The 10,955-nt window shown below is 54.3% G+C and overlaps 1 protein-coding gene across 1 annotated transcript in view; it reads left to right on the forward strand.

The window, feature by feature from the left end:
- The window catches only part of Dapk2 (death-associated protein kinase 2), a gene marked incomplete at its 5' end in the record, with an annotated part of 95,343 nt that continues 84,388 nt past the window's right edge, over nt 1-10,955 (forward strand). Inside the window, 2 exon segments of the mRNA XM_013519004.1 lie at nt 1-36; nt 6,282-6,379. Coding sequence (XP_013374458.1) covers nt 6,303-6,379 — 77 coding nt within the window.

Below are 10,955 nucleotides of genomic sequence, written 5' to 3' on the forward strand. Positions count from 1 at the left end.
GCTCCCCGCCGCGGCCGTCGCAGCGCAGCCTCCGCCGTGAGTAGCGCGGCCCGGGGACCCGACGGGCGGGACGGGGCGCGCGGACGGAGGAGGGAGCCAGACTTCCCCGGAGGCCCCCTCGGAGGGGACCGGTTTCCCCGGAAGGAGGGCGGCTGGGGTCTCGGCTGCTGGCGCCACTCTGCTCCGGTCCCGGCCCTGCGCGGCAGGTGATACTGCAGCGTCTGGCGCAGTGCACCTCCTGGGCAGCTGTGCGCCCCGCCGCGGGAGCCGGGTGCGGGCAGCGCTGGGGCGCGCAGGCACCGGTTGGTCGCTGCGGGCTGCAGCTGGGGCTTAGAAGGGCGTCGTGATGGTCCCGAAGGGGGCGTGCGTCGCCTGGCGGGGCCCTGGCCCCGACGTGGGGTGCACCGTGGCGAGTAAAGCCTGGAGGACCCCACTCTAACTCGGTGACATGTAAACGAGTTTCTCAGCGCAGGCAGGCGAGCGTCTCCGAGGCCGCGCAGGCAGTGGCGACCGAGGGCTGTGCGCTGGGCAGAGGCACCCGACCTCCAGAGCCCAGGGGAGGCAGTGGGGGCCGCCGCGCCGCTTGTGCCCCCGCTGCCTCCGTGCAGGTATTGCCGGGAGTCCTGCTGACCCAGGGGGCTGGCGCCTGGGCTGCTTCTCTGTTACCTGTTCCCCCAATAACTCATCTTCGGCGCCGACAGGGACGCCGCTGGTAATCCAGCAGCTGCCCGGGGGCCTTGGCCGGGGCACCGATGTGGGGATGTGGGCGTGCTGTCCCCGGGGGGGGGGAGCCTTCTGGCCCACGGGGTGAGCCCTGAGCCACTCCTGACGGCCTCGGACGGGGGAGATGTGGGGTGAACGCAGAAGAGCTGGCTTTTTCTCTTGTCAGCTCGCCTGCTTCCCAGCCCCAGCTGCCCATCAGGGATGGTGGTGACCCAACCCAGGGCTGGCCCTCGGGCGTGTGATGCTGGGGCCTTCTCCTGCAGCTGGCGGGGTCCCCTGAGACTGCTGTGCAGTCCCCGGTGCAGGTGCGTGTCCCGGACGGTCTTGCGTGTTTGGTCCACACTACCGCTGGCCTCTGCCCTGCTCACCCTGGGCGAGGTGGGTGAGGAACTTGGGAGCTGCCGTGCAGAATGAGCTGTAACCCGCGCTGAGCGGGCCTTGTGGCTATGGGGTGACTTCCTGACCTGGACACCCCCCCTCGTGGTCCCCCAGGAGACAGCTGACTTCCCAAGCCTGCCCCAGCCAGGAAGGGGTGGTGTGTCTATCACTGAAGCCCTGGGCACTTTCTGGGCGGGCTGTGTGGCTGTCAGCAAAGACCTTCCCCTGTCTGCACCTCAGTTTCCTCCTTCTGTCGGTCACATGGGCCACACCTGACAGCTGTGGTTTCCAACTTTAGTTGCACTGTGAGTTCTTACCCAGCGAGCAGTGTGGCCAGCGCGGACCAGCTCTGGCCCCTTTCTCACCCTGGGATCCTGAAGCAGAGTCGCCCTAAACGGGCGTCTGAGATCCATCCCTTCTGTGGGTCCTAGGAGGTCTGTGTCATCCGCCTGGAGCGTGAAGAGGAGTCCCAAGAGGTGTCCAGATAGCAGATCTGGAGACGACGGCCTCCTCCTCCTCTCGCTCCCACGAGGTGTGGGCTTCCCAGGGCCAGCGGGGTGCCTCTGCCCTGGGTCCTTGTCCGGGTCCTGGTTGGACTCTATAGTTCCGCCCTAGAGTTTCTCCTCCTCACTTTCATGTCTGTAAAACTGATCAAGTAGAAATGGATGGGGCGGGGGGCGCTGTTAGGAAAGAGCTTCCAGCTGTTGCCAGATGTTTTACCTCAGGAGATATTTGAGTGAGCAGGAGGCTGAATGCTAACTGCAAATCAGCCGGTACTTACAGAGTGCTGCTGTGTGCCACCTGCTGCAGGGGGATGGAGGTGAGAGTGTGATCGTTGTCCTCCTGGGGCCCCAAGACAACAGGCAGGAGGGAAGGAACTCATGTTGACTTGGAATTGTCCTGTGGCAGTCAGCTTTTTATCACCAGGACAAAGTACCTGAACTGAACACCTTCAAGGAGGAGAGATCCACTTTGGCTTACGGTTTTGGAGATTTCAGTCCACGGTCCCTGAGCTCCATTGGTGCTGGGCCTGTGGTGACACAGAACATCCTGGAGGAGTCAGAAGCAGAGAGGCTGAGAGGAAGGGGCGGGGGACAGGATGTACCCTTTCCCAGTGACTGACCTACTTCCTGCATGTAGGTCCCCCTCCCGAGAGCCCCTTCAGCTGTGAATTTATCAGTCGATGAAGACAGTGCCTCTGCAGTCCGGTCACTTTCCAAAAGTCCCACCTCTGAAGCCTTTCGGGAGCCTTTTCTGTGGTAGTGCCGATTGAACCCATTGCCTTCCCATTGAGCTACACCCCCAGCCCTTTTTTTTTTATTATTTGTTTTGAGACAGGGTCTCACTAAGCAGCTAAACTGCCCAGGGTGGACTCAAATTCGTGATCCTCCTGCCTCAGCCTCCAAGAGTGCTAGGATTACAAGTGTGTGGCACCATGCCCAGCTTGAGGGACATTTTAAACGCAAACCATAACATCTAGGAACCATTTAAACATTTTACGTACATTGTCTTCTGTGTCCCATAAGGTAGATATTTGTTTAACTTTTAAATTATGTAGGATGCATATAAAATAAATGTGCAGCCCATGTATCTAGGACACAGCCACTGAGATTAAGAAACAAGTTTCCCTGACCCTAGAAGCCTCATGTGTCCCCTTCTCAGTCACCACCCCTCACCTGTGGGGACCACTGGTCTCACGCCAACACCATGGATTAGATTTGTGGAATCACGCAGTACGTGGTTATGTGATCCTTGGCATCTGGTGTCTTCCATTCAACTTTGTGTTAGTGAGACTCATCCCCATGTAGCAGGGAGCAGTGGTTTGTTCACTCTCGTTGTGTAATGATCCCGTCGTGTGGCTAGACCCCTTTTGATCTATCCACTGTTCTACTGATGGTCATTTACTTGCTTCTAGTTTTTAGTTATCACTAATAATGTAAACATTCCGGCACGGAACCTTCTAGAAAACCACTCCACACATTTCTCAGTTTACACAGCAGTTTTCCAGCATGGTACTCCCCAGTGAGTGATACCGGGCAGTGATGGAGAGCTCTAGTTGCTCCTCATCGTCCCCAACAGCAAGGCTTTTTTTGTTTTTGTTTTGTTTCTTTTCCGGTACCGGGAATCGAACTCATGACCTTGCACTTGCCAGGCAGGCGCTGTGCCGCTGAGCTAAATCCCCAGCCCCTCCAACAACAAGGCTTTGTCTGGGGCCCTCTTCCATGGAATTAATTGGAAGCTCAGAAATGTTACCTGTGTATGACTAAGGACTGCGCCCCTAAGTGACAGAGCTGGGATTCAAACCCAGGCCCCTGTGACTGTAGAATCTGTGCTCTCTCCCTTCTGAGGTTGACACAGACATAGTCATAGACATAAATTATATTAAGAGGCAGATGAGAGAAATTCTAGTCCTAAAAGTGTATGAAGAACACTTCAGGAGTTTAAAGAAGGGGAGAATTTCTGTGGTAAGGGAGAATGGATCATGGAGCTCACAGAGATGGTAGCACTGGGGCTGGGCCTCATGGGAGGGAGTAGTGTTGCCAGGTGGGGGCTTCCTTTGGAAAGGGTCCTGCTTGTGCTGAGACAGGGCAGGGGGGAAATTTTGGGGGAATAGAGAAGGTCTGCTTTGGTTGTAGTATAGGATATGTGGAAGCTGGGCCTATGATCCCTGTGAGGCTGAGGCAAGAGGATCCCTGTGAATTCGAGGCCACCCTGAACTTCATATCGAGCCTCTGCCTCAAAACAAGAAACAAAGATAGGCTATGTGGGAGAGGGAGTTAAGGCTGCACAGGCAAAACGAGGCCACACTATTGGACCCAGTTTGTCCTTCTGGGGCTCCCTTACCTCTGCCCCTGGCCAACTGGGAAGTGGAGCCATTTACTGGACAGCTGGGCTTTGACTCCAGCACCCCTCCCAGTGGCAAGTGGAGCTGGCTTCTCACCAAATGGAAGACCTTAGCCGTTCCTGGGTATCTACCTACAAAATTTTTTTTTGGAGTTTTCTGCTTACCCCTACCGGTAGCTGTGTGAAATTAGTATACCTGACCCCATGGTTTCTTCCTTCAGAAGGATTTTTTCAGCAAAAAGATGGCAGGCAGTCCCCCCCCTCCATCTCAGAAGTAGCTTTGCCAGGGTGGTGGGTGAGGATAGGTCCGGCTTCTGGTTCTGGTCAAGCCAGATCTGTGGGAGGAACCCTAAAACTGTTTCCTAAGAAAGGAACTGGATTGCTTTTCTCAATGGTGTGGGAAGCAGAGACCCAAACAATGTCTGGGATGAGTCAAATAACGATCACGCTCCTGGTGCGTGTGCAGTTTCTGGCCTTACCACTGTGGAACCCCACTGGGAGGTGGGTATGAACAGGTGAGGTGGAGAGTGTCATCCCTGTTGACAGCGGAGAGGACTGAGGCCCAGAGAGGGTGCCAACCTGCTCCGGGCCACGGTGGGGCTGCGGGGCCAGCCCTTCCCCGTGTCCCGTATGTGCCCAGGCTGGTGGGGACCGAGCGAGGAGATGATGGACCGTGCGTGCCATGACTGGCAGGTGAGGTCGCCTGGCACCAGCCAGTGTTCTGCCTGGGGGTATTCGGGGCCGTGTGTGCCTCTGCAGAAGGGGGAAAGGTGGCAGCATCTGTTTGTGGGGGGCCGAGGTGGAGGGACGGATGAAATGTGTCTGTCCCTTGGGAATTACACTCCGTAGCCATTGGCGATGTGTCTATGGAATGGTGCCTCCCCCGGGGCCGGGTGTAAATCTTAGTCTTCTGGGTCCTGGGCATGGTTGGCATCTGATTGTCCGGCAGCAAAAGAGCTGTCCATGCAGCCCAGGTTGGCTCTGAGAGGTCTTTGCTAAGTAATGACCCCAGGAAGCTTCCGGGGTGGTGCATGGCTGTCCCAGGAACCGGTGAGCTCCTAGGGTGGGAGGGTCCCCTCTCCCTGAGGTGCCCCGGGCCAGCAGAGCTAACTCCATCCCACAGCGAGCCACGAGGTCGCAGAGCGCTTTGCGGGCAAAGGAGGAAGCAGCCCGTCAGGCTCCTGCCTCCCGGTGCCCGCTGAAGTGTGTCCCGCTGTTCCCGCCCATCTTGGGGTGATGAGAGAGTGTTTGCTGATCCGTCCAGACTCGCAGTCCCGGAGGGGGTTGAGGTCATGATAATCCCTCACCTTTCTCAGCATTTAATCATTTACGGAAACAATCTCAGGACTTGGGCTTGATTTTTCCAGTATTAGCTCCATTGTGCAGATGAGGATGTTAAGACTGGCAGCTTAACTGTCTCACCCGAGCAAAGCTGGGGCTTGAACCTGTGCCTCCAGACTCAAAAATGAGTGCTTTTATGATTGAAGCTCAGCCACCTCCCTTCCCAGTGCATCTGCATTTAATGGGAGCGAATAGCTGAACGTCACCATGAGTCTGAGTCCGTGAACTTCTGCAGACAGAACTGAAGATGCAAAGAGGGCTGTTTTATCTTTCTCCTGAATAAATTTGATTTGTGCTCGCTTGGCTGTGCATACACTTAACAGATTTGAAGTAAGAGCTGGGTGTAGTGATGTACACCAGTAATCTCGACTACTCAGGAGGCTGAGGCAGGAGGATCACAAGTTCAAGGTCAGCTATGCAAATTAGTGAGACCCCATGTCAAAATACAAATTTTAAAAAGGGCTGGAGATGTAGTTGGATGGTAGAGTGCTTGCCTAGAAGTGCAAGGTCCTGGATTCAATCCCTAACACTGAAAAAAAAAATAGTAAGTTGAATCAAATAAGAACTAAACATCATTGGCCACAGACAAGAAGCTGCCTGAGTAGGGCAGCTCTTGCGGAAGGAACCAGGCTGGGGACTGTGGTGATGTTATTAGTTGCCTGTGGCCTGTGACTTTAGGTTTGTGCTCCTTCTGTCTTTGTGTGTGTGTGTGTGTGTGTGTGTGTGTGTGTGTGTGTGTATCGGGAATCAAACTCTGGATCTTGGGCTTGACAGGCACTGCTGAGCTATATCCCTGGCCCCTGAGCTATATCCCTGGCCCTTGTTTTGTCTTTTTGAGACAGGGTTTCATTATACAGTTCAGGCTGGTTTTGAACTTTCTATATAGCCCAGGCTGGCCTTGAATTCGCAGCAATCCTCCTGCCTCAGCCTCCCGAGTGCTGGGATGACACGCTTGTTTCCGCAGTGTCCTAACCTCAAGTCTCTTCCCATTTCAGGGTTGTAGGATCCAGGCCTCCATGAGGAGCCCAGACATGGAGTCGTTCAAGCAACAGAAGGTGGAGGACTTTTACGACATCGGAGAGGAGCTGGGCAGGTAAGAGGCTGAGTGGGAGGCGGGGGGCAGATGGAGCTGGCTGTGCTTCTCCTGGTCGCTGTCAGTCGGTGTTGTAAGGTGTGGACTCGTCACAGGCCCACTGGGCAGCTCTAAAAACAAGCCCAGGGCTTATTCATCGTGGTGGGTGACTCCGCACATAGTCGTCTCTCTGGAAATAAGGTAGAAGGGGCTGGAATTACTGAGCTCTGTGTTTTCAGCATAACCTGATTGAAGGCTGTGCAAATCTTATTGACTTTTTTTTTTTGCTTTGAGACAGGGTCTGGCTATATCATTCTGGCTGGCCTTGGACTCACTATGTACATAGCCGAGGCTGACCTCAAACTTGCAGCAATCCTCCTGCCTCAGCCTCCCAAGTGCTGTGATTATAGGCGTGTACCACCACACCTGGCCTGGCCTTCTTCTAACACCTGCTTATTTGTAAATGGTGTTTGGTGGTTATAAAACCCTAATACTGCAGTGTGATTCTCAAACAATATGTGAAATAGGGGTTCTTTCACTCTGGTTTTCCAGAGGAGGCTGTGGCCCACAGTTTAAGCAAGTTGCCCAAAGTTGCTGAGGCGTCAAGCGATGCAGCTGGTGCTCCGGTTGTCTATCTGTACCCGCACACCCATCCAGCACGCTTCTCAGGGGCACGACTCCTGCACACACGCCCACCCGGCGCCCAGCCTCATCCCTCTCACACACTGGCAGTGGAGGTCCGCTGTGTGGATCAGGCCAAGCAGGAGGCCTGTTCCCTTTAGAGGACTCTGGGCCAGAATGCATTCTCTTCCTTCTTTTATTGTTAAAGACAAACAGAGAGATCTTCAAAGCCAGATGAGCCTTATGCCGAGGAAAGTGGGAGGCGCAGGTGCGGTGATTCAGGGAGTGCCTTCCTGGCACCCGGCCGCAGGTGACTTCTCTCCAGGGTGAGACTGGCGGTCACTGCCCTGGAGCCCGCCACACACAGGCATCAGGACGTCAGGGGGCCAAAGCTGGGTGCTTGGGAGACCAGGCTCTGCAGCTCAGGACCCTCTGCTTTTGGGAAGGGGTGTCCTCAGCAGCAGCAGCTGATTTGTGCAGCCCCGGCCCTGGCCTTTGGCTTGGTGGCCTCACGTTGGCCATGTCCTGAATGTAGGTGCTAAGTTGAGAGGCGTGTGAGACGCAGCCTGCCCAGCGAAGCTCAGCCTGCAGCAGGACAGCGCGTGTGCAGTAGTAGGGCAGAGTTGGCTTGGACTCGTGGCGGGGATGGGGGGAGAGAAAAGCAGAGCTGAGTGGGGCAGGGCTCTGAAGAAGGAAGTAGAGGCACTTTCCTGGGGAGTTCGTGAATTATTCCTTCATCGTCCTGTCTCTCACCTCCTCTGGTGCGCTATTAGAACTGGAGAGCTCCTGTGTTCTGGTGCTCCCGGCCAGCAGGTGGGAAGGCCCCGTGCACCTCCCAGCCTGGGGTCCCCTGTCTCTCCACTTGTCTAAGGTGCTAACCAGAGCCGAGTGTGGTGACACACGCTGTAATCCCAGCACTCGGGAGGCTGAGGCAGGAGGATCGCTATGAATTTGACGCAGGCCTGGGCTACACAGTGAGTTCAAGGCCAGCCTGAGCTACTTAGCGAGATCCCGCCCCCAAAAAACTAAACAAAGAAAGTGCTAACCAAGCAAAAGGTGGGTAAGAGACAGCAGAGGGCCGGGGACCTGGGCACTTTGGAGCGGCCAGATAGTGCTAGGATTTGTGGTCTGGAGGTCAGGGAAGCTGACCACTGGCGGCCCTCTCGAGATCCTCATTTGACAAGTGTAGAAACTAAGGCTTAGCGTGAGAAAGGGGAAGGTCGTAGAATAGCTGGAACGGCAGCTGCCTTCAGACCAGCTAGTCGGCCTCCGCAGGGACAGCCTAACCTTCTCTCCTGCTTCTTCACTGAACATATCAACTGTGTGCCAAACACTGCCCAAGGTGGCGGTGAACAAAATCGATCGTTCCTGTCCTCTTGCAGTGGCTGATCTATTGGTAGAGACAGCCACTACCCAAGTCAACACAGAAGGGTGACATAGGGTGTATGAAAGGCTAATTTGATTTCTTCTATTTGTTTTTTCTTGTCTTTGGAGACACAAGTTCACACTAAGTTGCTCAGGCTGGGCTGAACCAGCATCGACCCCTGAGGAGCTGGGATGACAGCCCTGCGTTGTGTGCTCAGAAAGCCTGTTAATGAAAAAACTGTAGGGTAAATGTGCACTAGCAAGCCGGCCGTGGTGGTGCATGCCTGTAATCCCAGCGCTTGGGAGGCTGAGGCAGGAGGGTCGTTGTGAGTTTGAGGCCAACTTGGGCTACAAAGCGAGCTCAAGGCCGGCCTGAACTGCATAGCGAGACCCTGTCTCAAAAAGACAAAAAAAAAAAAAGTACATGGGATAACTCGGAGGCAGGAAGAGCCTGGATCTGATGTTAGCAGGAGGCCAGGGTGGCCTTAGAAACAGAGCCAAGGCTAAGCAGTGCCAGGTGAGTTAAAGACGTAGGTGGGGGCTGATTCAGTTGCAAACTCCCTGCCAGCACAGAGTGATCAAGGGGTTTGGCCTTTGGGGTCACAGATCTTGGGGGCTGGGGCCTCTTCCTTGCTGGACAACTTCAGACCAGCTTGCTCAACCTGAGTTTCAGTTTTCTCATCTATAAAATGAGGCTGACGATCGCAGCCACCTCGTGGTTGTGGTCTGAAGTGACACCTTTGGTCGGGATGATGGACCTACCCTTGAAGTCAGTGTGGCTGGTCCCGCCTCTGCACCCCCAGGAGGAAGGTGTACGAGTTTGCAGGGAGCAGGCAGGGGGTCAGCTGGGTCTTTGGGGTCTGTATGTGAACTCGCTTCCTCTGCGTGTCGGTCCCCTACCCCCCGCCGGAGCCAGCTCACCGATTTTCGCCCCTCACTGAGTCCATGCTGTGCAGAAGTGCCAGTGGCTACAGCCTGCTGCCTGGGCTGGTGGGTGACACAAGCACACAGGAGAGCAAAGGAGGTTAAGCTCAGAGTGAATCCACAGTGCTGGAAGCTGGAGTGATGGCCCTGCTCAGGGGACTGGAGGGTGAAAGACAGCATGGAGGGGATTTCTGGGGTGCAGGTGTTACTCTGTTTCTTGGTCTGGGGTGCTTGTTTCACAGAGGTGTTCATGAGTGCATGTCACGATGTACACATATGCGGACACTTTCCTGTATGTAATAGCCAACTCCAGCAGAGTACTAACCGGGAGCCTTCAGCTCCACTCCTTGTTGGGGTTTGTTGCAGAATCATGTTTCTGATTCTCTTGGAGGCCTTGTTTTCCTTATCCTAGGAGGAAGAGAAAAAAAATCTCTGTAAGAAAGCCTTGCTTTGGAGCAGCATTCCCTGGCCAGAGTGGCCTGTCCTCTGTTACTTGCCCACCTGGCCTTGTGTCCCTTACCTGATTTCTGGCCCCCAGAGCTGAGTGTGGAGTCCTGGCTGTGCTCCCAGTTTCGGCACCAGCCTGCTTGGGATGCTTGAGGTTGTCTGCTGTTTTCTGTACTCTTTGGAGAATGTAGGCCTGCAGATTTTTGGCCTCTCCCAGCCTCGGTAGGCACCTGTAGCACGAGCAAAAGCATACTGGATCAGGGCTCATGAGTAGAAGCCCATTCACCTGCTCATTTTGTAGGTGGGGTCAAGATTGTCCAGGTCACACGGTGAACCGGCGACTGAACTGAATGTCAGGCACTCTGACATCCAGTTTGGGGTGTAGGTGTCTACCAGAAGGAGCCCCAAAACACAAAATCATTTTTTCTTTAATTTCAGTGCTTGTGGGGGATAGAAGAGACTGTAAAGTAGATTAGTCTTTTCTGTTTTATTTGAGGCTAGAGTAGCAGGAGCAGAGCTAGGGGAGTGTTTGGGAAGCTGTGACGTTCCCCGGGAGGAGGTGCTGGTAGGTAGGCCCAGGGACGGCTTCAGGGACTCTACCGACATCTACTGTGACCCTAAGGAGATAAAGCAATTTAATATAAGGAACACGTGATGATCAGTGATTCCTTGTTTTCAAATCTTTGGTTATTTTTCTTTACTTAAGAGGTCTTCTACTAACATTAGGGTACTAACGTAAAATCCTAAAGTGTCCCTGCTAACCTGGATCTCATTAAAAAAAATTCAACCCCCCCTTTCATAGACAGGAAGAGAGAACTGAAGAGGACAGGTGATTTGTTCAGAGTCAAAGAGCAAGTGATGTAGGAGAGCAGTCTAAGGCAGAACCTTCTGAGCCACCAAACACAAACACTCACCTGGCACCACTTGTGGAAGTGTGAGCACAGTCCCAGCCACTTGGGAGGCTGAGGCAGGAGAGCCACTGAAGTCCAGGAGTTCAAGACCAGTATGGACAACATAACAAGACCTTACATCTCCAGGGAAAAAACGAAGATGATGTAAAGCCAACAAGAGAGCTGGGGATATAGCTCAGTGGCGTAAGCGCAAGGTCCTGAGTTCGATTCCCAGTACCAAAAAAAAAAAAAAAACCAACAAGAGACCACCAGCATGAACCCAACAGCTGTTTTGTTTCTGAGTCTTTCTAATATTTTCAAGGATAGCTCTCACATTCCCCTCTTTTGTG

Source organism: Chinchilla lanigera, unplaced genomic scaffold, assembly GCF_000276665.1.
Source record: "Chinchilla lanigera isolate Chin_1 unplaced genomic scaffold, ChiLan1.0 scaffold00049, whole genome shotgun sequence".
Classification (NCBI taxonomy): Eukaryota; Metazoa; Chordata; class Mammalia; order Rodentia; family Chinchillidae; genus Chinchilla; species Chinchilla lanigera.